Source organism: Tauraco erythrolophus, chromosome 9, assembly GCF_009769465.1.
Source record: "Tauraco erythrolophus isolate bTauEry1 chromosome 9, bTauEry1.pri, whole genome shotgun sequence".
In the NCBI taxonomy this organism is placed as follows: Eukaryota; Metazoa; Chordata; class Aves; order Musophagiformes; family Musophagidae; genus Tauraco; species Tauraco erythrolophus.
In genome coordinates this window covers 3,491,300-3,518,756 of record NC_141473.1, presented here as the reverse complement: position 1 = coordinate 3,518,756, position 27,457 = coordinate 3,491,300, and the positions used below count along the sequence as shown (strand labels likewise).

At 42.5% G+C, this 27,457-nt stretch overlaps 1 protein-coding gene across 1 annotated transcript in view; it reads right to left on the bottom strand.

The window, feature by feature from the left end:
* Positions 1-2,155: 2,155 nt before the first annotated feature.
* The window catches only part of C9H10orf90 (chromosome 9 C10orf90 homolog), a 51,958-nt gene continuing 26,656 nt past the window's right edge, over positions 2,156-27,457 (bottom strand). Inside the window, 6 exon segments of the mRNA XM_086616794.1 lie at positions 2,156-2,194; positions 2,767-2,866; positions 4,090-4,153; positions 15,545-15,763; positions 20,113-20,313; positions 20,316-20,402. Coding sequence (XP_086472920.1) covers positions 2,156-2,194; positions 2,767-2,866; positions 4,090-4,153; positions 15,545-15,763; positions 20,113-20,313; positions 20,316-20,402 — 710 coding nt within the window.

Below are 27,457 nucleotides of genomic sequence, written 5' to 3'. Positions count from 1 at the left end.
ACCAAGGGACATCCCTGACCCAGACAATGAGTGTCTTGCTGTGTGCTCCATGGATTCTGGATACCAAATGTCTTGTCTCCATACCAAAATGTCTTGCTGTGGCTCTAAGATAAGACTACAAGCAGGTTTAAATGTATACAGTAAAGCAGACTTAAATGTATGTAGTATTTCTCTATGGATGTGTGCAGGAAATAATGTTCCTAAAGGGTACAAACTTGATGAACCAAAGCTGCATTTCTCTGAAGTCAAGAAACTAGACCCTAAGGAACTAAGGGGGAAAAATGTGAAGTTTCTACTGAAATCAAAGGGGATTTTGGCACTGACATTGATAGGAAATGGCTCTAGTTGTTGTAGTGAGCTATAACTGGACGAACGCTTGAAAGATAATCCTGCATTCACTCAGTCTAGGGGACCATGTGTGGGTGTGTTTATGGCTATAATTTATCACCCTGTGGTGGAGACCCAGAAGTCCACCAGAAAGAAAGGCCCTCTTTGTTGAGGCAGGCCACATATTTTTCCTGGAGAAAATCAAGAGGGATCAGTGAAGCCACAGGAGAGCAGATCTACCATGCAGCTGAGCCGCGAAGCTTGGAGGATGCTTCTTCTCGCGGTCCCTTTTACGAGTTCTACTTAGAGCCGTTCGTAGTCCAGCACCGACTTTGGTTTCCATTACTTGCTTGGTTAAAAAGACTTTTTTTAGAGAAGAACCCTGGCAGTTTCTTCCTCAGAGCCAGCGTTTCCTTACCTTACATGTCCTCTCAAAACGTACTGAACTCATTGGCGAGTGTTTAAAGATATCTATCTGGTACACAATATATTTGTTCAATAAATCTCTATCTTCTCTCTGAGCAAAAATTAACATCGTTAATCCTCCTTTACAAACTGGGAAGCTGAAACACAAAGAGGCAAAGTGATCTAACAGAGACCATCAGAGCACAAAATACCACTATGTTCCTTGTGTCCAGCACAGGTCACACAGCTGGAGGCTATCTCAGTGGCCAAAACCCAGCTCACAAACATCCCTCTTCCAAAAAAACCTGACCTTACATCTCAGGCTAGATTAGAAAAATAAAGCATAGATATCAAAGGCCAAATTCCAGCCCCATTGAAACACACTCAACTGAGTGTTCATGCAACAGAGGTTAACACTTGCCATGATTTTTATGGGAGATATTTTTTACCGTCGGATTTGTGGCATACAAAGGCATGACTTCTCAATCAGTTCCAATAATTGTGTTATATTTAACAGTACCAAATGAAAACGTAGCAGTTGGATCAATATTATATTCATATTTTATTCCATAAATAAACTCCATTGGTTTGTAAGCTGGTTGTTTTTACTTCCAAAATGTGCAAATCAAGATTTAAATATTTTTTGGAGGAAACATTACAGATGGTTTTAGTTCTACGGTTTCGATGCAAACATACTTCTTGGCACCACTTCTTAATATGCCATTTCTATAAATACTTAATGCTCACAGAAGTGGAGTAAAATATATATTACAGTGAAAAACACGAAAACCAGTGTTATAATCAATTTTTCAAATATTGCTCTAACAGGTAAGCTTGCTATGTAGATTCACTATATAAACAGGAATAGAGTTCTTCAGAGACTTAAAATATTGGTCCCTTTTGGTATGTTAAGTATTAATGTGAAACTGCTGCTGCTATGATTATGTGGTAATGCTATTTCAGCTAGTTTCTAAACATAACAAATAATGATATTCATTTTGCTTTACTTTAAGGATTTAACTCACAGGAAATCAATTAATAGAACACTTCAGAGAAGTAAAGTTTTCCAGGTCTTATAAACGCAGTTCTATTGCTACAGAGACATACACTTTTAAAAAAGATTAAGATAAATAATACCACTGTAATTCAGTATTTGTATTAAAAATTCTTAAAATTATTTCCTTTGGCTAAACTGACCAAAAGGTGATGCTCTGAAATAGCCGTGTTCCCTTTTAGAATGTTTTTGATCACTTGAAAGTTGCTTTAAAATTTCAATTGAAATATAAATGATCTTTCTTTATATAAAGAGCCAAAGATAAGAAAAACACCTCCAGGTAATTGAGATAACAGTGTATTTTATGGCTTATCTGGCAGTCAAAGGCATTCAAGGTCCAATTAAGATGATGGACAAGAGAATCCTTTGTCATTCTGTGTTTCTTTGAAGGAGCTGGTCCAGTAATTGCTAGGAAAAAACAATGCAAAACAGCCTTAAGATAACATTTAAAATGCACGAGGTGGCTACAACTGTAGAAATCTTCAGTGATATTGTAGGTGAGATGGTATTAGCATGCTCAGACCTTAAATCTGTGGGCTACATTGCTCAAAAAAAAACCCCAAACACTGAAAACTTTTCCATTTTGGACAGGAAGGGTGCAATTACATGGAGGAATAGCTCATGTAAACAAGGAAAAACGGATACTTGTGTGCAGCGTAGAGCAGGATTACCTGGGAATGCCCCAGATCCGCACCTGGATTAACAACACTAGTGCAGGTTTCTACCACAACTAACTAATTATTCATTAAAAAAAAAAAAAAAAAAAAGTCTTGGGTGCTTATTCCAACACAAGGTTCAGCTGTTAATTCAAGTTTAAAGAAGTGCCTGTCCCCAAGGACAAGATTTTTAAAACATCCTTTGCTCTCGGGGTTTGCACATGGTCAGCACAGGCTCTCCAGGCAGGTGTTGCCTCCACGGACCCCGTTCACAGGTGAAGAAGGGTTACAAAACTCTACTTGACATTCACAGTAAATCTTTACCTTTTTAAAGATCTCAACACGCAATCTGTTACTCTGGATGATGATCCGTTTCTGTTTTTCTTCTTGTTTCTTTTTGACCTCAGGTAAATTGTCATAAATCCTGGAATGAATTTAGGAAGTTAGCTTCACGTGTCGTCTCTGGGACTTGCAAGTAATTCGTTTTTCCTACAGGAAAGGTTTGCCTTCAATGCAATACTTGTCATTAATGAGCATCTCTAAGTACTTTAATTAGATTTATGGCACGGGAATTATAAATTACTAACAATAATGTTTTTATATAAAATCTGACTTGTGGAAAAACACTTCTAATTTGAACTAAAAAGTAAAGAAAGAGAGAGGGTCAGGTTATCTCAATGCAGCGGTGTAATTCTGGAGTAGCTTCTAATGAGCTCAGTGGAGTTGGTTTCAATTTATAGCAACATAATTCAAACCAGAATCTAGCCTGTACCCTTTTTTTATATTTATGTCACAAAATTAATTCCAAGCAATTATTTTCAAGTATTTTTCTAAAATTTAAGAAAACCATCATTATAAGGCTGTAGACTGTTAACATCTTTTCACTGTCATTAGGAACTGTCTCTACCAAGGTGAACACAATCTGTTCATTTTAAAAATAACGTGACTTGTCCTCAGAAAGGTGACTTCTTGTCTGATCTTTTTCCATTGAAATCAAGGATAAAATTCCCAGGGGTTTAAAAAGAAAGTCGGACCTTCCTTCACAGCCGTTCTGTTCTTTGCATGCATACAAAGCCTGTTTAGTTCTGGTTTTTTCTTAAAAGTATTTTGCAACACCGAGTACTTGAAGCAGCCTGGTTTGGCTGGAGATTGTATTTTGGAGAAGAGAATGGGGCACATCTCGAGCACTCTTAAAAAAGGCTGCCTGGTAGCCACATGAAGCTTTCCTTGCTGTTAATGACAGCGTCAAGTGCGATGCAGTCAAAGGTCAGGCGCCTCATTTCTAATAATTTGCTGTAATTCCCACACTACATGCCATGATCAGGATGAAAAAAAAAAACAACGAAGTGACTGTAGTGCTTCTGTTTTTGAAGGTCTAGCATGAGGTACCTCTCAGGGACTTTTGTTTTCACACCACGGGAACCCCCTGCCATCTGAAACTGTTGGGAAAAGGATGCTGAAAGGGCAGGGCTGACCCAAACGTATCAAATTGATAACAGCGCAAGAAAAACATGGGCATTGCCCAAAAGCGTGGCAAGTAGAGTGACAGAACAACCCTCCAGCATGTGAAGATGACACAGAACTGCTCTGCCTTAGGCATGAGGTGGCCACGACTCGCAGGGAATTCTAAACCGCAGCGATTTGTACCTTTTCGATCTCATGTGCATCTCCTTCTCTGGAATGAATCTCTCCTTTGGTTTGAAGAGGTTATCTAGCAGAGGGAAAACAAAGTTAATATTGGAAGAATCTGCATTGGCTGAAAAGTTAAATGTCATGTTCCATGTAGTCATGATATGATATTTCTGATTAAATTTTCGATGGCTTAAGGCCAGATCCAAATCTCCATCAGTCAATGGAAAGACATTTAACGACTTCATCTGGAGTGGCCCTACAGAAAGACCGATGAGACCCATAGCAATCAGCTTAATTGCAGAGTTCATTCATTTCAAATGTACATGACTTTTTTCGTTGTCACACGCAGCTGTGTACACCCTTTACTCAGATCAAGAACCTGAGAAGATTACTGCTGTATCAAAGGACAAATTTTCCCCATATACAGGCAACTGCACCAGTGCACACTGGCCGCATCCTCAGCTGATGTGTGTCAGGAACCTGGCCTGCTATGATAATTTCTGATTCAATTTACACCTGTTTTGCAGGGCTATGAATAATTATGCCAAGTGCTAGGAGAAGGGAAATTATATTAACCTTTCCTGATCAAATATGAAGCTATCTGTGATAATTCCAATCAGTATTTCCCTAGACACAGGAAAATAATTACCGATCTTAGCAGTCAGTGAATCTCAGGAATAGGTGATTTTAACACTTTCCTTGCAAAAACGGTTTCTCAATGGTAAGGGATGGTGTTTGCACAAGGTGAGAAGCCAGTAGATACGTAATCAGAACTGATTATTGATGAAGGAGACGGTGTCGAACCACATTTATCAGGGAGAGGAGGAGGGAGAGAACTGCTGCCTGCACAGCTACATTATTTAGATTTACACCAGGACCATGAAAGAAAAAGTGGGAAGATGGGGACAGGGTCACCCTTCCATATGGCATCCAGGTGGCATGGATGGTTTTAGCTTGAGCTTCTTAGTTCAGGTGTGTGAAAAGAACTTCAGTTTTACGTTCTGGTCTCCAAACACAAGGACCACCAGAGCATTGCCTATGCCCAGCCAGGTCCACACAGTTTCCCTGGGGCACAGAGGACAGGGATATGATGCCCTGTGTAGTCACAGTAATCTGAACATTAAGGATATGTGCCACTATCTTTTCAGAACGTGTGTATTAGATAAATATATGTGCAAACTTTTTAGCACTTCCATTTTCCACAGAAGTTTAGAAGACATGATATATATCACAGCAGGCACCACTGAAGAGACAAAATACAATAATCAAGGCAGAGAAGTAAATACAGAAAATAATTTGTTCCACAACTGCCCAGTGCAGATGCTGGCCCTGAGCAGACACAGTGACCGCTAACCAAAAAAGACTCCTTTCCTACCAGGTTTCCTTCCCTACTGTATAAGAGACCAAATGGATATTTATGGAAGAAGAGAAGGCTCCAGGAGACCTTCCAGCAGCCTTCCAGTACCTAAAGGGGCTACAAGAAAGGTGGAGAGGGACTTTGGACAAGGGCATGGAGTGACAGGACAAGGGGCAATGGCTTTATACTGAAAGAGGGGAGATTTAGATTAGATCTAAGGAAGAAATTTTTTATATTGAGGGTGGTGGGGCACTGGTAACAGGTTGCCCAGAGAAGCTGTGGCTGCCCCATCCCTGGAATTGCTCAAGACCAGGCTGGATGAGGCTTTGAGCAACCTGATGTAGTGGAAGGTGTCCCTGCCCCTGGCAGGGGGGTTGGAACTGGATGATCTTTAAGGTCCCTTCCAACTCAAACTCTTTGGTTGCTAATACATTCTATGTATTAGCAACCAAACAGCCCCAAGCAGTGTACAGGGCTACACGTAGGCACAAAGTCCAACTCGGATTACTGTGTTTCTCAGGAAAACACTACATGGCCTTTAAGATCACTGTTGTATCTCCATGTAAAAATAAAAAGGAGCTATGCAGCAGTTCCTATTCTCAACTGGTACAGTTTTCAAAACACAAACTGAGAAAGGAGGGGAGGCTGCAGAGCCTCCTCTGCCCGAGGACTCACTTTTCTCCACTCAGTGGTTGTCTACACTTAATCATGCTTATTAAATCTTCAGTACGCGTGAGCAACATGCTCAATTTGCTAGCAAAACATAATTTGCCTTTTATTTATTAGTGGGTTTATGTTCATTTACACGTTCGTTAACTTAAAAGGAACAAACACTTGGATGCTATTGCGGTCCAATCCTGACACTCAAGGGGGCAGATTGCCTGTGACCCAGATGGTCTTGGAGAAGGGTTAGGGATCAGGGTCATTGATTTTCTGGGACCAGTGTGGATCCCAACACACCAGAGCAGCCTCAGTATAGTCCCTTGCTGCTCAAGGTTGCACACCTTGTTCTGACAGCTCAGGATTGCAGGATGCATCCCTTCCTGCAAGGCATGTCCTCCAACCTGGAGAATGGCATGGGATCAGCCTGAAATAGTTTAAAGCCATCACTATGGGTCCTCTGTAGCATTAAAACAAAAACAGGAGGCACTTCACGCTGCACAGCAAATTCAGGCATCTTTTTTGTCTGTATGGTAACACGGTACTCAATACGAGATCCCCCATGTCACGACCAGTTCCTTGCGTGTTCTTCTGTCCTTGGGCACAGAAGAGCAGCTGAGGGCACTGGAATTAACATCCCAGCAGAATCCTGCACCATGCCCTCACACAGTAAGTCAATGTGGACCTCCTGCAAGACGCGATATGGTCAGACAGCACGACTGGCAAGCACTGAGCCCCAGTTTTGTGTGGTTTTCCGTGCGCCGTGAGTGACATCCGCTCACATTTATGAACTTTTATGCCAGGAATTCTCAGATGTAGGATTTCGGGAACAAAACCAATAGTTTTAGGCATTCCTCCACCTTTTTTCTTAAATAAAAACTGTTAATAACACATTAACATTTCCAGACCTCTGAGTGTAACCAGCAGAACACATGAGGGATGAAAAACCCAGCTGGGATCTGCAGGCCTGCCACCTATCTTGTAAACAGCACGGGAAGCTCATCTCTATTTTCACTACAAGATGCTCAGACAGGCTGGCCTCTGCGCCCCAGTTGGTGGGAAGCCCCGCAGAGGCCAAGAGCTGTGTGGATGCTGGAGCACACGGCTGTTCCTGCAGAACAATCCTCTCCTGATAGCACAGAAACGGTCTTGAAGGGCATCAAACCCATCACTGCCCACGATTCTGCCTGGAACTAGGTATGGGGCTGTCAGGGTGGCTTTGAACGGAAGGATTAAAGAGAGACTCTGGGGAAAATCCTCCAAGAAGAAAATAAATCTCCCTTGGTTATAAAAATACTCTTTGTGAAGCAGTTTGGAGTCAAAAGGTTAACACTTACAGCTAAACATTCATGTATTATCTCTTGGCTCACTCTCAGGTCGCTGTGTATCAGAAAAAAATGACATACAAGCATCAAGCAGAAATAAGGCTAATCCTCAACGGATTTTAGGATTAAAATTCAAAAATTGACTGAAAAAATAAATAAAAATTGGTATAAATGAGAAAATAAAATCATCTGTGCATTTAAATATTTGTTAATATTCAACATGGAGAAGAAAGCGTATTTCAAAGTGGAGGAGCAGCACACATTCAGAGCTGTAACAACCTGCCAAACACATCATGAAGACCTGAATTAACATTCTTTCCTACTAAGTGAAGATCAAAGTGGAGCATAAGGTGGACAATTCCCCAGGTTGATAGTCTTCTAAATTGCATTTTATCAAAGTTCCTTATCAAATCTCACAGCCTTGGAGAAAACTATTCTGAAGGATAGAAAAGAAGGGATTTCAAAGCAGATATTCAGCATTTCCAGCAATGCACCGTAGCTAAAAAAAGGTAGAGACAGACAGGCATGAAACACTTCACTGGTGTTTTGTTCAAATCTCTTGAAACTACTAAGCTTCTGGTATCTACACCAACACTGTGTGCAACAGTGGTCTGACATCTCCATAGTGGGAGAAAGAAGCCACTTCAGCAAGCTGTAAATGAAAGTAAAGGGCTCATCACTCTAATATATTTTAACTACAGCTAAATTGCACCTCAGACAGGATGAGTAACTTTCCTGCTTGGGAAGTCAGTAAATGTTTAGAAAGCGCACAGATAACATGGTTATGTTGGAACCATCCCCTGACTTCCTATTTACCACTAAATCACGGAAACACTTAACAAAGAGTGGCAAAATTTATCAAAGCCTAAACTCTGCCCGTCACACTATACGTACATTTTCCCCTAATATGAATGTGAATTCCCAAAGTTTGTTAGGAGCTAAAATCTTCCTTTAAAGATGTGCTGCGGTCCCTGAAAAACAAACAGTGACCATGGTGGTTCTCTAATTTAACTGCTTTTTGCTGAACTGAAAAAATGATTCACCAAAAACTCATTTGCTCAGAGAAGTCCTAAGATATATAAGGGTTTTTTTTAAACACTGCTTTTTAAATCAACAATCCTCTAAAAAATAATTAGTCTTGAATCTAAGATAAATGTCAAGGTGGCATTCAGCTTAGCATGCCCACAGCACTTGACTGGGAATTCATCCAGAGAATATAAACTAGTGCCTACACCCAGGGGTGCTGCCCAAACTTTTGCACGTTGTATGTCAATGACTTCATGCAATGAATTGCTTCAGCTGCAGTCAACAGATGAGGTTTTGGTATTATTTATAAAAAAATGCAATAATCCATTAGTTAAAGTTTTGATGCTAAAACTGCCTGGACTGTCTGCTCATCTCAGAGAAATGCTGAAGCTCAAAAGTGGTCCTGCACCCAAGAGGACCCACAGAAAGGTGGTTCATGGGCTTTGCAGCTGTTCAGGTCTGACCCACACTGTTGCTATTGAGACTTCTGATCCTCAATATTTCAGTCTTAACAACGGAAAACATCGCTAGTATCTCTAGAAAAGCTGTAAAATGTACAGGTTTATGAAAACGTTTTCATACTAAATTAATTTTGGGCATGACGCGGGAGATTTCAGTCCCATCTGCCCAAATGATACTTCAAGATTCATGGACTTCATCCCCCCAAAAATTTAATAAGCATCTCACTTGGCCTTTCTGAATAATTCTTGTTTGATTAGAGCACATAGTCTTGAAAAACATAAATTTTTTTTTCAAAAAATAGCAATTAATGAAGAAGACATGACAGATATTAATAAATTCATCAAGAGATTAATTTAATCTTTGCTAAAATTTTCACCAACTTCTTAATCCCAACTACTTTAGTTTCAATTTCTAATCATGGATGAAATCAGACCTTTTGCTCCTGGATTAAAAAGTCCATCATCAAAAGTTCAGTTTTCTATTTGGCTACTTGAAGACTGCAATGAAATTATCCCCCAGCAAATCGACTGAACTTCGTGAGTCGCCTGTTATAAAGCACATTGTTTCAATGCTGCCATCATCCACACAGAAAACTCTTCATATTTGAAGATTTTCCAATCTATGGCCACCTTCCCTGCCCAGAGGCTGGCTATCTCCCCAAGGAGGAGGGAGCGGAGGGGATGTGCCTGTCACCCCGTTCACTGCATCACCTCCTCCCCTGTCGCCACAGTGAGTCCGAGCATCAGGCCCCTGAGGGACCACATCACCGGTGCCCTGCAGCGTGCTGCCGTGTTTAGCTGCCTCATAGGCGCTGCTCTAATCAATGTGATGAATAATAATATCATAAAAATAGGTCATACTTCTTCCTAATTCAATTACCTGGCTACAGCACGGTCTTTATTCTGAGCTGTCAGCCTTAACCGAGTGGCCAGGTGCCAACAGGGTCAGCGGCACTACCGTTAGCTGCGAGTTTCGACGGGGAAAAGGAACCCAAGAAAAGGCACAACTAAAGTCACAGGGCAGCAGAGATGGGCTGGTGGCTGCAAACACCTCATCAGCCACCACTGGCATCTGAAGACCACGAGGATGCACGTTAGCGGCTGCAGGATTTGCCAGATGCACACTTATTGCAAATTATCTTACTGCTGTCTTCTCCTCTCTCTGTAGTCCAAATAAAAACCTCCCTGGCACAGAGCTTCTCAAGGACCCAACCTCTTGAAAACACAAACAAACAAACAGCAATCCTCGCCCTCCAGGCTTTTGCAGTTACAATAAAGCTTTCTGGAAAGGTTTAGAAGCATGACTGAGGAGGTATAAACTTGTTTCCCAAATATTACTAAAGATACAGGATTTGGATACAAATCCAGAGAAACACAGCAGGCACCACGGTAGGGGTTGAATGGTAACACTCAACTTATATTGCCATTTCCAGTGAGCCACTACCCTCCCGAAGGAAAGGAAAATGGAAGGTATGAAAAAAACCATATGTGCCCCAGAAATTTTTTTAAACCTCTGAAAGTGCTTGTGTACACTAAGATCACTAGGCTGTTCATTATGCAGATTTAAAGGCCTATAAACAGCTGGTAGTCCTGTCACTGCAGTAATTACATTACGGTTTTCGAGATTTAAATCCAGTTATTTGAACATTGTTTCTATTCAGTTCGTCACAGTGGGATCTCTAATTTGTTCGACACAGTCAACAACAGAGTAGTCTATCTTGGACTAATTAGTACTCTCGAAATTTAGCAGTACACATTACACAGCACAAAGGCTAGCGTGAGAGTTGCAGGTTCTATGCCTTCAAAGTGCTCTCGTGGCCGTAAAATCTTCTGCAGGATACACATTTTTGTTTTTCTAAGATTATTTTCAGCATTTCATAAAAAAAAAATCATAAAATGAATTCATAAAATTCATTTTGCTCATGAATCACAACCAAAAATGGTAAACAACTTGGGTTTTTTTGAGGATGAAAAGGTAAACGGAAACCGTACAGATGTTGATATTTATATGGAAATGATGTTGAATGTCAATTATTTATTTCTTCTACAAGAAACTGAAGTTGTAACAACACCGGCAAAACAGTGGGAGACTGCGCTAACTAATAATTTCGTGTTATCAGTAAAGATGCTTTCGTCTGATAGAATAATCTCAGGTGGAGAACACCCTCTGAAGGTCGTTGCTCTTTTTTCTGCCTGAAAATTATCTTGTTGAAATAAAAGCTGCAAGCCCCGAGCAAAGTGCACGTTCAGAAGCTTATTTTGGAGATGTGATTGCAATGAACTTGCCAAGCGCAGAGGAAAACATCTCAGGCTGTGGTTTAGCCCCTGTTTACATCTGCCACCCAAGGGGGTTGTCCCACCTCTCCCCCTCCCATGCCACCTTCCCACACGGGTATGGACATGCACATGAGGAACCGGGCAAGGAACGTCCTCCAGTGGTGGAAAACTAATTGGATAATTATTGTTACATCCAGTGCTTGTGGCAAGCACGCTGCAGCCACCTGCTCTGCAGTGACCTCGGGGTTCTGCAGAGACACTACTCCTGCCCAGCCACAAATATGCTTATAACCCATCCATGGGGCCACTGGAAATTAAACTCATCAGCCAACCTGCCCTTACAACAAAGACCGTTGGAAAATGCATAAGCATGTGCTGGCGATGAGCCTGTGAACCTCAGAGCCATAAAGACCTCTGCCTCCACACGTCCCAAAGATATCAGGAAAGAGAAAAAAACGGAAAGCAACCACGAGATCACACTCGGAAGCCTAGAGGTGCCATCAAAAATGATGCTCTACACTTAAGCAAGTTTCCAGGTTGTCATTTCACTCTCCTGGGTTCTTAATTTCAAAGGTTGTTTCAAGGTGTGCTGCTGTGAAGGAGCAGCCTGCTTCCCGAGAGCGAGGAACCTGCCACCGGGCTGCTTTTGGCTGAGAATTTTTTGGACGAGCAGGGAGAACAGGAGAACCATCAGTACTAGTACCAAATCAAATACCCATGTTTAGGGGGATGTGGCAAAGCAACTGACCGGCATGCACAGAAGCGTTTGGTGCCCAGTTTCCTTGACTTCTAGTGACAGCTGAGGTCTGATATCTGTTTTGGCCTTTAGAAGTGACTGCAACAGACGTAGGCTTCCAGGTGACCACAGGAACATATGTGTCACCATAGGGAGGATATATGGCAGGTCTGTGCCCTCTGCTGCTGCCCAGTGCACCCCGGGCAGTGGGACAGTACCCCAGGAAGCAACGGTTGTGACAAACATCACTGAGCCTCAGCCACCAGCCCCTGTCCCCAGCTTTGGTGTCACAGCAGCTTCTGGACCACGACTGACCCGCAACCAGGTACAGCCAGAGAGAGCAATGGCCTTCAGGACTTTCTGTGTTTGGACATACAGACACACCTTAGGATGATATTTTTCCTTTTCTGGATGCTTTGCGTCCTGCATCAATCCTAGGCTCTCTATCACTTGAAAAGCTGGCTTTGAGATACATAGTCAGGGATGAACCCTGCCATGTTAACATAAGGAAGAAATTCTTCCTTCTGAGGGTGCTGAGGCACTGGAACAGGTTGCCCAGAGAAGTTGTGGCTGCCCCATCCCTGGAAGTGTTCAAGGCCAGGTTGGATGAGCCTTTGAGCAACCTGGTGTAGTGGAGGGTGTCCCTGCCCATGGCAGGGGGGTTGGAACTGGATGATCTTTGAGGTCCCTTCCAACCCAAACTGTTCTATGATTCTGTGTTTCCTTTGCTTTGCTGGCTTTGGCTGGCAGGCAGCTTTCAGTGTCATCGGTGCATGGGTGCGGCACACGAGCAGCCTGGGAGCTCTCTTTGGGCAGGGTGCAGCCTCATTATACCCATAAAAACGAGAGGCTGGTGCCAAGGGAGGTGATGCTGCCCTCTCCCCTCACCATCTCCCACCCTCCCTCTCGCCTCTCCCGCATCAGCTCATCTGATGACAACACTGTTTGATGAGCTGGATCAGGCATTTGATCTGATAAAACCTCAAAGAGAGAATCCTAATTTAAAAATAAAATTAAAAAAAATAAATGAGAAAACAGCTCCTGATAGATCCAACTGAAATATGGGTACATCATGCCCCATCCCTGGCAGTGGTCAAGGCCAGGTTGGATGAGGCTTTGGGCAACCTGGTGTAGTGGAGGGTGTCCCTGTGCATGGCAGGGGGGTTGGAACTAGATGATCTTTAAGGTCCCTTCCAACCCAAACCATTCTGTGATTCTATGAATCTATGATTCTATGACATGGATGGGCCACGGGCAGTGACAGAGCAGGAGGTGACACTGCTGCTTGTGCCCACAGCCTCCCTTGCACCAGGTTACTATGTGAAATGGCATCCTCACATCACTGCGATTTTGATGTCCACTTTCCATCTCAGTAAATGAAACTGCACTCGCATCCCCTACCTGGACTACAGCTGCATTTTCATTTCATTCTATTTTTGTTTTCTAAAACATGACACAAAGCCCTTCGATGCTTCAAAGCACGTTTTACACACTAAAATGGCTTTTCCAGAGAATACGATGACAACAAATGACAACTTCTCTTCCTTCCAGCTCTGGGGGCAGGCAGAAGGGAAGGAGAAGGCTGCGACCCCGATGTCATCAGCAGAGACATCAGAAGGACAGTGCCCTTGGTGAGCACGAGGGGAAGCCCTTGGCTCTTCTGCAAGAAGGGTTGCAACTAGAAAAGCTCAGGAGCATCTGTCGGAAACAGAGATCCCCCACTCTGGGACTCATTAACGATACTATTCCTTCCGCACGATGGTATGCACCAGGAGAAGTCCTGAAATACCAACTGCCAGGACTCAGAGCAAACTAAATATGCTCAGTACACTCCTACGCAGCCCTCTGAACTGCAGCCTACACAGTGGTGCTTTATCACAGATCTAGGGTTTCCAATATTAATCACAGCTGTGCTTAAATATCAGACATGTGACACTTCTATCATTACAAAAATATTAAGATCTTACAAACAGAAGATTACCTGTGGCTGCATGAAGGCAGATGAGTTACAGAAACTAAAGATTCTCTTTAGACAATTTATCTTTAATGACCAACCCACTAAAAGAGGGAAATAGTAATTTACGTGAATAATTAATGAATATACTTCAACATTATGCTTTTATTGCTCATTAAACAAGCATAAAGATTAATCTTTAATTATAATTTAAGGAGAAACAGGTTAACCTTTCATTTTTTTTGTTTCGTGAAGTATTTGCAAAGTGGTTTGGGAGACTTTTGAAGATGATCAAACAAAGGGGGAGATATTTGCCACTTCTTCTAAGATACATGACAAACTCCTGGCCTGTGCCACTGCTGCTGGGAGGGCTTGCTGGTGCTGGCACAGACCCCCAACTCTGCAGGGCAGCGTGGCCCTAAGAGATCTGAACCCAGGTGAATTACCTTGGATAACTGAAGTGGTGAATGAATTTTACCAACTCTTAAAATATAATTCATGTTTTGTGCTTTGTTTACATGTGCTAATTTAGCCTTTACGATAAAAACTCGTTCTGTATCTGATGTAGACTCCATCATACTGTAACAAGTGGCACAGACAGTGATAGAAGATAGTGATGGAAGTTGGTACTCTCCTACACAGAGCACGCCAAGAGCCCTGAGAAAGGACAATCTCATTCCCCAGGGAGCAAAAAGCATATATGTGCTTCCCAGTGCTGAGGACATCAAAGATTTTCTTTCTGCTTTGTCCAGGTGACCCATCTAGTTGTTTAATGTTTTCAATTGACTTACTTTGCAGTACAATAATGTGGCTTCGAACAGCCACAGTTTTAAAACCAAAATCTACAGAGGAATGCCAATCAATCAAATAAATCTTTTTCTTTGTCAAACGAATTAAGTAACAGCCAGATGGCAATTAAAAAAAAAACAAACAAACAATGAAAACAAAATTAAAGTAATTTGTTTAACATCTTGTGCTAGATAATATTTACAGAGGTGCTATTGGGAGGGAGCTGTGTGGGAGCTTCTCAGAGAGAACTGTTTTACTCACTGGATACAGAGTCTGTTTACCACCAGGGTAATAAAACAACCTAATCAACTTGAATTAGGAAATCACAGAGTTTAGATGCACTGATTTAGCAGCTTTTGCACACAGCTGCTGGGCAGACAAGTGTACTTTCACAGCTCACTCACTGCTGAGGGCTTCATGAATCAAGTGGCAAGTCCACACCTGAAGCTGCTGAGAAGACCAGATTGGGCATCCTACTCTCAAATCCCGCCTGTCTCCCTACCTGTCACTTCTCTTCCCAAACTTGTCTCTCTGTGAGCTCAGAGAGGTATGAAATGCCATTTATTGCTATCACCTCTATAGCTAGCAGCAGCTTGCATCATGCTGAAGAACACGACTGCACGTGACAATGACAAAAGTCCCCAAGGATGGCTCCTTCCGCTGCCACAGACCACGGAAAACACCTCATCCCCACTAACCCAACTCACTAACCCAACTGAAAGCTTCAGAGACTTTCTGCTTTGAGCAGTAGGACACAGAAGCTGGAGTGCTGGTGGGGTGAAAGAGGAGCAGTGGGTCTCGTGTTTTTTCACAAAGTTGATACGATGCACGTGGCAAGATTTCCAAGACAGCTACAGACCTGTTGCTGGTCACAGCCCAACTTACCACTGAGCGGGTGAGGGATGGTGTATTGCTTTTTTCTGTTTGAAGTGGGTGCTGAGGAAAGCTTGGGAAGGAGGGCTCCTTGGGTGCTTGCAGGAGCGTCGCCCTGCTGGGCTTTCCTCAGCTGGACCTTACGTTCAAGTTTCTTCAGCCTTTCTTGTGAACGAGAGATGAACTGAGGCTTATGGATTTCTAGTGCTTCCTAAAGAAACAGAGAAACCACTTTGTTTTAAAGGAATTGAAAAAGAAAATGCAACATGCATCTAACTGGGTTCAGTAGGAGATTATCACTGAAAATGATTGCTTGTCTGTCTGAAAGTTAGCAAACTGCCTTTCCATCCTTTTCCTCCTTTTCCTGTTCCATACCATGCCATGGTATGAAATTTCCGTATCAGGCAAAGAGACTTCTTCTGAAAAAAAAAACAACTTTAAGAAAACACATCCAAAGGTTTTGATTTACATATTTTTATAAGTTATCCAAAGTCAAGTGCTTGATGTTTTGCCTATTTCCTTGTCTCACCCCATCGCCGAAGCAGCTTGTCACTGACAGTTCACAAACGTTCCTGTTTGCCATGCGGACCTATTCATGGATGATCCAGAAAGAAAATGCTTTCCAGTCAAAGGCTGCTTCAACATTTAGGAATGTCTTCGGACAGCAGACAAGAGCAGAGGTTGATTTGCAACACGTACTGGAGGAGAAGGCAGGAGAGCAGGTCTGCTGCTGGGGTCACGTCCGTACCTGCAGTTGCTGCTCGTGGTACTGGATGTCGTGCATGTTTGGGAAATTTGCAGTTTCGAGGTAAAATTTCAAAAATGTCTTTGGGAAACTTGTGAATCCCCAAACTTTCACCATGTCCCTCTAGAGGGATGGCAGGTGGGGCTTAGAAGGGGGAGCTTTTACAGCCAGACAGCCAGGTAAGTCTTGGCAGCTGATGCAAGCTACCAAAACTTGATGGGAAAGGAGAAAAATGGAGAAAGTGTGAACTTCTGCCCTCAGCCACTTCCAGGAAGCAATGCTATCCATGAAAGAAAAAAAGGAAAAAAAAAAAAAAGGAAAACTAAGATGGGAAAAAAAAGAAAAAGAGAAAAAAAAAGGGAGGAAAAAGGAAAAAACAAAGAAGGAAAAAAAGAAGAAAAAAATGAAGGAAAAAAGAAGGAAAAAGGAAAAAGGAAAAAGGGGGGAGAAAGGGGAGGAAAAAGGGGGAGAAAGGGGAGGAAAAAGGGGGGGAAGGGAGAAAAGGGGGGGGAAGGGGAGAAAAAGGGGGGGGAAGGGGAGGAACAAGGGGGGGGAAGGGGAGGAAAAGGGGGGGGAAGGGAGGAAAAGGGGGGGGAAGGGAGGAAAAGGGGGGGGGAAGGGAGGAAAAGGGGGGGGAAGGGAGGAAAAGGGGGGGGAAGGGGGGGGAAAGGGGGGGGAAGGGGGGGGGAAAGGGGGGGGGAAAGGGGGGGGGAAGGGGGGGGGAAGGGGGGGGAAGGGGGGGGAAGGGGGGGGAAAGGGGGGGGAAAGGGGGGGGAAAGGGGGGGAAAGGGGGGGAAAGGGGGGGGAAAGGGGGGGGAAAGGGGGGGGGAAAAGGGGGGGGAAGGGAGGAAAAGGGGGGGGAAGGGAGGAAAGGGGGGGACGGGAGGCAAAGGGGGGGAAAGGGAGGAAAAGGGGGGGAAAGGGAGGAAAAGGGAGGAAAAGGGGGGGGAAGGGGGGGGAAGGGGGGGGAAAGGGGGGGAAGGGGGGGGGAAAGGGGGGGGAAAGGGGGGGGAAAGGGGGGGGAAAGGGGGGGAAAGGGGGGGGAAAGGGGGGGGGAAAGGGGGGGGAAAGGGGGGGGAAGGGGGGGGAAAGGGGGGGAAAGGGGGGGGAAGGGGGGGGGAAAGGGGGGGGAAAGGGGGGGGGAAAGGGGGGGGAAAGGGGGGGGGAAAGGGGGGGGGAAAGGGGGGGGGAAAGGGGGGGGGAATTTAAAAAAATCAACCCACGTATTAACAACATGATACTTTACCCGCAGCGTCGGCGGGGGCCGGGGCAGTCTCCTCGGGCTGGCAGGGGTTTCTGGCCGGGTGAGCGTGTCGCTCTCACCAGTACCTCCCAGCAAGCGCGGCACGGGTGGCATTGCCCTGCTGCCTCGCTCCCACTCCTCCTCCCTCCTCCTCCTCGCCCTCCTTCAGTTTGTCACTTGAACCACAGAATTCGTAATCACCTTCGAGAGATTTAAAAGTTCATTAAGAGTGCATGGTTAATTTTTTATTGGGCTCTCCACCTCATTAGACATGGAGGGCAATTTCTAAAGAAGAATGCCAAGGTGTTATTAATAGGCCTCATTAAGCAGAATAGATCAAATCTAATCATAGGTGCTACTCACTGCCCTGTGACACCCAGAGCATCTTTCACATTAAGTCAGACATCACATCAAAGCATAATTAAACCGCTCGGACATTTAGCTCCGTTTGCTGGTATTCCATTTGCTTCCCAAAAGCAAGACACTTCTGTAACACAGTTACATCATGGAAAGCAAAGGTACCTCTCCGTGACTTGCAGTTGGAGTTCATTTCCATTTATTGCACATATTGTAGGAAATAATATATTCTGGACCTTAATCACATATCATTTCTCTTGGGCCATACTGAGGCTTTCATAAACACTGCTCTTGCTTTTTTGGTTTGCTGATAATACGTTTTGCTTGCTATCATTTCTATACATTCATTAGCCAGTGGAATGACTCCATGAAAAAAGAAATAAACAAAGGTTTAGATGCATTATAGCATATTATTACGAAAGCTGTCAATTCACAAATCCTCTGTTGAGAACAAAACATATTTTCTACATTTATAATTATGCTTTAATGCTCTATGAGGTGATCTTATAGCAGCTTTCCAGTACGTAAAGGGGGCCTGCAGGAAAGCTGGAGAGGGACTTTTTACAAGGGCATGGAGTGACAGGACAAGGGGCAATGGATTTAAACTGAAAGAGGGGAGATTTAGATGAGATATAATGAAGAAATTTTATACATTGAGGGTGGTGAGGCACTGGAACAGGTTGCCCAGAGAAGCTGTGGCTGCCCATCCCTGGCAGTGTTCAAGGCCAGGTTGGATGAGGCTTTGGGCAACCTGGTGTAGTGGAGGGTGTTCCTGCCCATGGCAGGGGGGTTGGAACTAGATGATCTTTAAGGTCCCTTTCAACCCAACCATTCTATGATTCTATGACTTATACTCTCTGCATGAATTAGGACCAAAAGAAGCTATGTGCTCAAAAATCAGAGTTGACAAGATTCTCATTTAGGAAGAGAATCAGTCCGGAATAAGAAAGGAACTTCAGAAGAGCTCCATACGAACTGTTTCGAAAGTCACACTGGAATACTTCTTCCTTGCCAAATAATTTGATTTCTAGAACTAAATATCTGGGAATAAAGCCCATTACTGTTTTATTTCAATTTTTGGTTACAATAAACTAAAATATTTTCCTCTTTATGACATATTGTACATATTATATTGTACTTAAAAGAAATATTAAAATGATCTCTATGGGTACATTTGCCTTATAAAAGCCTGAACTGTATTTCCTCCCTAATACTGTTCTTGTAACATTTTGGAAAACAACTTGAAACCTGTGAACATGAAATTAAATCCTCGATAAGCCACGTTTACAGAGGTGCGATTAACTTTATCTTTGATAGATCTCAGTGGATGCTTGACTTTTGTACAACTAGTTCCAGTGAGCGAAACGGCGTGATTTAACTTTCAGGCACTGAAAGCAGAACGTGGGCTTCTCTCACCTCAACAGGTGCTATATTCTTCTGCTTCTTTATAGTCAACAACGAAAAGTTTTGCCTACCTGCCTATAAAAAATCTATAAGGAAAAACGCCGTAAGAAAAAAGGCTATATGACAACTATAGTGTTTTAAGGGATTCTTGGAGTACATTTCTCCCCAAACCTATTGATACTACAGCCAAATTAATCCATAGGATATCTCAGTTGCCTTCTGCAAAGACACCTTAGGCATGAATACAGCTGCTTGTGTCATTTTAGCTATTTGAATAGTGATGGAATTAAAACATCCAAACAGGTGCTGAACTAGAAGAAATTTTGTTTTATATGCTGAAACCTTGTTGACAATCAATTGTTAAATTTTTTTTAATCTTTTTTCTTCATGATAATCTCTCCAAACAAAGTATTTCATACTATACCTGTGCACCATATAGTTCAGGCTGTTGTGTAAGGGGAAAAAAAAAAAAAAAAGATTGCAGAAGTGAAAGAAAGGTATCGAAACAAGGTGATAAAAATAACCTCACTTCTGGTGTTTCTTGGTTGGACTGGGACTGCTTGACTCTGCAATTTTAATGTTTTTTCAAGATTTTCTTGAATCTACGTACAAAGTAAACCTATCTTTCTCACTTTAATCTTGTTTTCTATTAACCATAGCAATGTATACAGTCAGATTAGCTGATTGATCTCTCACCAGATGACTCATACTCAGCACTTAAAGCTGGACAAGAATGGACGACTTTCCATTATTTCACTTTTTTCTTTGAGACTGATCTCATCTTATTATTGAAACCATATCCTAACAACCACAGTAGGATTTGTACCTTACTTTTTAGGAGCTGGTTTTGCCTGTGAATGTTTTCTTCCGAGAGGATTCTTGATGAAGCTTTTATATTGCACATACTATTGGAGACAGACATTTTTGGTTTCAGGATGCCCTGCACTTGGATTTCTTTGGATTTAGAGGTGCCTTTGGAGGGATCTCTCTTTTTTGATGAGCCATCAGTAGCAGCAGTGATTGACTTTCGGATGCTGTGTCTAGAAGAGAGCCAAAGTCTGTTGAGCTGCTGCTCTTGCCCATGGTGCATTGTTGCTTCTTGCTTCCCGACATTTGTGTTCCTGTGAAAAACAGAAAAAACAACCCCAAGTTCTATAACATGGGAATCTTATCCTTCTCAGCCCTCTGATCCTTATAACTTTCATTTTCTGCAAAACTGCTTTCAGTCGTATATTTTAAAGTTTGCAACGGATATAAATTTTATTGTGACTCCCATGCAGCTGTACTGCAACAAAATGCTACTGATAGAAATAATCACAGCAGATACTCTTCATAAAAATAAACTGCTCTTCTATGTATCCACTCTGATGGGAAGCATGGGAGAACTCAAGATATCTCTGACCAAGAGGTGTGCTATATGTCTGTGTCTTGTCTCTTGTTCACACAAGAGGAACATTTTAGATGGGTTAAATCTGGTCAAAATCACCGTTACGGATCCAGTGATGCCTGTGAGGAAAACTGAGGTCCAAGTGGTTTCGGGATCGGGGTTTTAATCTCTCTGTAGTGGAGTGGCTGCCTCAGAAGCATCTCCTGGGTCTAACATTTCTAGTGCCCTGTTCTACCTCTGTGCAAAGCCACAGCAGGAATCATCAGCAAAAAGGTCTGATTTGTACGAGATACGCTTTCCCCTGAAATTGTTTTGATGAGAAGGATGTTGCACAGCAGCTACGACTGCAGGACCCTGCCATGTCAAGAGCTAGTTGGGTAAGCTCTGTGCTACACAGACCTTGAAAGATGATTCAAGTGACCACCACGACTGCCAGCAAAACCCTAGAAAACTGAGAGCGTGGGCAAAAAAGCATGCAGAAGTGTCTGTTTTAGGCAGAGTTTTGAAGAGAGAAGAGATCAAATAGAAAAAAAAAAAAAACAGGAAATGAAATCTGAAGAATTTGGGACAGCATGGAAAGGGCATCAGCAACAGAGAAAGAAAGAAGGAGCAAATGGGAACTATTTTACATCCCTAGAAACCACCTGGCAGTGGTCTGTGGTAGGCAGGCACCCACGTGGCCATGCACACGGCGTGGCTCTGCTCTTTTTTAATCATATGCTTAAAGTGCCTCTTGGCAGTCCAAGATCTAATATTTATGCAGCTAGAAAAGACCAGTAGCTATTAAAAAAACTCTGAAAGAAGGCAACCAAGAGATTTAGGAGGTATAAAAAGAAAAAAACAACTGGTTTCAGATCTAATCATGAAACCAAACAAATGAGGCAGGGATTGACTCATTCTCCATTGTAGACATAAGACATTTGATAAATGACTGGTGCTTCATGACAAACACTTTTTAAAAAGTGGCCACATAATCCTTCTCTCTGCTGACTCATTCTCAGCAGCTGCCCCTCTCTAACACTTCTTTCCAGTGTCTTGGTTGAGGACAGAGGGAAGATTAGACCTGTTTTTCTTCTTTGATCCAGTCCACAAGGAGGGTGACCTTCCCACATCATGTTAGACATTTCCTATCTCCTAGTCATTCAGTAAAAATTAGATCCTACAGCACGATGTGAGAAGTTTTTAATTCACTTTCCCAATCCTTAATCCACTCACAGTAGATGAGAAATATTCTTTGCCACAAAATGATGGTCTCCTACATGTTTTAGTGATCTGAATGGCTCATGTTTCTTTCTGATTATCCTGTGTTTCTGAAGAAATCAGAGGCATTAAGGTACAGCATCTGGTGTTTTCCCTTTACCACACAGATCAGAAAGCTTTTAACATCTTGTGTTTCTTTCTGTAAACGGGACTGCCCGTTGAGGGAGAAGGATTCAACTTCTCAGGGGATCCTCTAGTGAGGGATCCCTGAAGATGAGCATAGACAGAAAAACTAACTTTTTTCTAATTAACTTCATTGAGATAAAGTCTGTCCTAAGCAATTTCACAGCCATACAGAAAATCTGGTCAAAGTAGTGCACACAGAGCTCCCAAATTCTGGGTTAACACCCAAGCTCTCCCTCTTCTCTCTGATGTAACTTATTTTTGTCCTTGCTTTTCACACATTGCAAATATTTGCCTTATCTTTTGTCAAAACTTAGCCCTCTCCTCAGATGAAAGTAGTTTTGATGCAAATACTCTCAAAAAACTGAATAGACTCAATTCTGTACATACGCTCAGTTGGAGCTCATGCATACACAGCGATCCGTTCCTGCATTCCCTGACCAATTCCATACCTGCAGTTACACACTGCGTTTCTACAAACGGTTTGTGACATATAGAGGGGGAAAAACAATGGGACAGATTAATGGGGTCACTGGCATCAAAGGATGTTTGTGGGAGGAGGTAGAAAGAGGCAGCACGGTAGGAGATGAAGAAAGCAGCAGTAGCATTAAGTAACTGCAGAAAGGCAGAAAAGGAAGTCTTTTCACAAAGGCAGCCAAGATTCTAGAAGGATAGAGGGGAAAAAAAAGAGGGGAGCTAAGCCACAGCAAGAGCTTGAGTGGAAAACAGATTATCTTTTTAAATCATCTTTTAAATTAAAATAGTTTTCTGGCCAGTAGAAAGCAGAGAGGAGAAGAGAAGAAAGGGGAAAGGAGTTTCTGCACATCCCAGGCAGCATCACAGCGGGAGATAATTTGCCTTCCTATCAAAAAACAGTCTGTGCAGCAAAAGTGTGTGTGTGAAGCCAAACATCATCTCCACTGAGAAGAACACTGTTTTGTCCCCAGGAGAGGCTATTTGCTGCTGCTAGGCATTGGTATCCAAAACTACAGAACGAATCCTCAGGGTGTTGAAGATGGGCTGCGAGGTAGGAGAAAAAAAACGTGGAGACCAGAGCATCTGTAAGTCACTTCTCTCTAACATCTTAGAATATGGGTCTGAACAAAGCAAGAAGAGTTGCCTGGAGTATTCACACTCCATTTACTCCTAACTACCAACTAGCTATTTGTGGATATTGGCTTCCAAGTGTAAGTACAGTGACCTTCAAGAGCTGAGAATTAGGCCCCAGGAATTTCTTACATATAGTGCAATGGAGACAGCCTTCCCTCCTGCACTGCACCCCTTCCCTGCCAAAAGAAATGCCACCAGTGGCATCCTGCCCATGAGGTCTGGGGATTCCCACAAAGATGTGGATTGGAAAGAAAGAAAAGAAAGGCGTGAACAAAACTAGGAATGGAGTCTAAAATTAAAAAAAACAAAACAAACAAACAAACAAAGGATGCTGGCTGCTTCTTAGCATTTTATGACAACAAAGGATGTCTAAGAAAGAATTTTAAAAAGCAAGATTCTATATGAAAATCAAGTATAAAAACACTGCATCCTCTCTGCATGAAAAGTGTCATCCTTAGATCTTGTACTGATATTATAACTAAATCTTAATTCTTATTAGATTCACAGTACGGTGGGGATTTTTTTTGTTGTAGTTAATTAAGGCAACAAGAAAAAACCGTGCCTTGTTCTTGTCTAACATCGAAGGCAATCAGAATAATAAGAGAGCCAATTTGGTAAATTCCTTCCTCTGATGCCCTCTTGAACTAACTTTTCAATTTTCCCCAGGAAAACACAGCAAAGCAAACCAGACCTGGGCTCCAAAGATCAACTCCCCCATCCTCAAAGCAGCTGTCAATTACCTTAACTAACGAATGCAGATGCAAATGATATTTAGGAAAAGAGAAAAAGGCAAAGGTACTTAAAGGTAAGATCACAGAGTTTCACTCTGTACGTTCTGGATCCGTTTTTAATATATTGTGTGGGGAATTAGGACTGCTACTCTCATTAAGACTATCTGGAATTGTATATCTAAATCCCCACGCACCACACTTGAAATATATATGCCCCTCTGAGAATAGCTAGAATTGCAACTGGATGACTACCAATATATGTTTTTTCTATTATCCCAGCTGAAGAAAGACTTTAAAACTAATGAACAAAGACATGCAAGTGCAATGCTTTGGGAGACAGAGGAGAACAAAACTCGAAGAAACAGAAAGCTGAACGACTCCGTTAATGAAATTCAGTGAATATAGATCCTAGTTGTAAAAGTTCAGCTGCTTATAGGAGAAAAAGTTAAGGAACAAAATTATAATTACGTTCGGAGAAAAGACATTATTGCCCTATGCAAGAAAGAAAAAGACAACAGTTCAATATTTAAAGAACGACTTAGTGAAAACCATATGATATTGGAGGAGTTAAAAATATTCCATAAAACCAGGGGTAGGTTTTCAAAAGCTCTTTTTTTTTTTAAAGAATCCTTGATCTCTGAGTAAAATGAGTATATTGTTTTACTGTAAAGTATCTTTTTACATTTTCCTCCCTCTCCCTTCAGGGGGTTTTGCTAACAGGAAGTGACCCTGCATTACAGCAGGTTAAACTTGCCTTTCCTTGAAACATGGGCAATTCAGGCAAGCATACACTTTTCCATTGTTGTTACCTTTTTTCTCCTCCTTTTCCCTTTACAACAGGATAATGCAGCTTTTCATACTTTCATATAACACCCTTCCTAGCACTTCAGTGTGGATTTTTGACGACTCATGACAATGTACTTCTTTGAAATTGGCCAAAGCTCATTTTAACGGACGCAGAGCTACAAATCCTCCACGACCACCAAGCAAGCCTGACAAGAGGCGGCTGGGGAAGGAGACACACAGAGTTGATTCACTGTGTGTCATTAATGAGATCAGACATCACCACTGTAGGTAGGCTTTACATTATAGACCACCTGCTGGGTTTCTTTTTTCCATTTAATAAAAGCCCCATGCCCTGGGATGCTGAACTCTCCCAGACCTCCGTGATGGGAGCTGACGCTGCCAATACCCCAAGCAGAGAAGAGCAGCAATTAATGTTCCTTAAATGTAAGGAACTTCTACCTTCTTCGAGATTTAGACCCAGGCATGTGTAGGCGTAGGTCATACAGAGCCCACACGTGAGCTGCCGGAGCAGCAATCCGTAATCCAAACCAAGACTCCAGCCTCCTGACGACAAAGACCGATGACTCAATTACTGTCACGAATCAAGTATTACCACAGCTGAGCCATACAATCTTGGATATAAGCAAACAGACCGCATCATCTCAACAGCCTGGTAACACAGAAAAATGGAAACATTGAGAGCAATGACAATATTATTAGTTATTTCAGCGTTTGTCAAGGTAGGATGGATAATTTATTGTTCAGATCACTGCCGAGGAAAAGACATCACTTTTAACCAGCCAACAAGCTGCAGTCAGCAGGAGTGCTACAAAATTCAGTTGTTTTTACCAAAAATTCTGCTGACCAACAGTGAGACCTAGGTCCCAAACTGCCTTCTGATGATTGTCAAACGACTCCTTTGCAAGAGGCAATGTCAGCCACTGTTCAGAGTTACCATCTATGGAAACTATCCAAATTGCAGAAAATCCTGACAGTATTGTAGCTCTTGCTATGCTCCCTAATCAAAACGTAACACTTAATGAGGTCTTGGATTTACCTTTCAATAAAAATCTGGGACTGGGTCCTGAAAAAGAGGGCTGGGCTGCATCCTCAGCTCCATTCCCAGAACTGTCAAGACCCAAAGACGAGGCAAGTTTGCAAGCTTGAACCAAGAGAATCAGTCAGGCTGTTGCTCCTGATGAACGTGTCACTGTGCCTATACTAATGCTTCTTCAAACAGCCCTGCCTGGTGAGGATAAGGCTTAATTATCTCAGCTATATCAATAACACCTCAAGCTAAAAGTCTAGATTAAAAAAACTCTCTCTGACAAAAAAGGTTGTTTTTTTTTCCTAGCTGGCTCTTTTGTGTTTTGTTTTTAAATGACGTTGACAGCTGCGGACACATTCTCAGAGGGAAGATGCTTGCTTTCTGCAAAAAGCTAATATTTGATCGTAGAAAGTTGTAATCGTTTAAAAGGGAAAGCTTATCAAGCGTACCTAAGAACTATTAGGCTTCAAACCTATCATCAGTCCAAAGTAGGAAAAGCCTCCTGATGCCAAGAAATGCCTTGTTTACAGAAGACTTTTGGCAAAATTAGTGTAGTCCAACACTTGGCTTCAGAGCAAACAATCCCATAACGCAGCTAATCAATGGTACCTAACAATAAGACCCTCTGCAGTGACTGCCAATTTATTTTCTCAAACACTTTACGAATAATTAGTCAACCCTCTCTCTTGGTATTAAATAAGAGAACACCACTTATTTCAGGGAGCTAATGGGTAGCAAGGTCCTGCTCAGGACAGGATGTGACACAGCAACTCCAACTGCATCCAGAGTGGCTTGGTGGAACAAGAGCAGAATTTGCAATGTCTCCACCACCAAAAGGAAACATTCCTGCCTGGCACCTGCAGGAGATCATCTTACACTCTGAATCATGAGAGGGTCTTATTGCTGCTGAATATTTTAGTGGTCAGGAAATAATCCACCCACGTGATCCGATTTGACTGCTTGCACCAGTGGGTTCCCAACACCCATCTGGTCGAGAACAGCGTTTGTATATTTTGCTAACGTTTTTCCCCTTGCTTCCTATGTGCTGGGGCAGGATGAAAGGAAAAATATTCCCTTTTCATTAAAGCTTTCATAATTTGGAGGTTGGTCAAGCACCTGGTAATTATTTTCTTATTGAAGATGATCAGTCTTAGATCACGCCTCGAATCATCATGCCTTTTTGGCCATGCTATTCCAAAGCCGTGTGCTTAACAAACCCAACGCTCCCAGGAAACTGGTCCTCAGACTGAGAGGATCTCTGCTCATATTGTTAAGAACCATGGAAATGGCTATTGAAAATATTTTGAAATTTGCTGCTGTACTTTTGAGACATTCTCTGTAACAGCCGCATAACAAAAATCTCAGAGTTAGACATCCATGTTTGCATTTCAAGGATGTCATGCTGGAAGCTATCAGGCACTATTGTAGTGACTCAAGGAGTAATCTGATGCAGTGTGACTTTAAAAAAAAAATATTCCGGATGATTCAGAACATTCAAATGGTGATTTGCAGGGTAAGAAATGTATCGACCACTTGGTATTCTCATCATGTCAAAGACACCTAGTTGTTCAGCTCTTTCTGATAATTTACGCAGCTAGGCTGAGCCAAGTGCTCATTTCACAGAGTGCAGAAGAGTTGTTCCTGGTTTAAACCAAGTGTGAATAAGGAGAAAATGAGTCCTTTTACTCTGGTGGCATAATGCAGTCACTGAATCCGCATAGCCCATCTCTT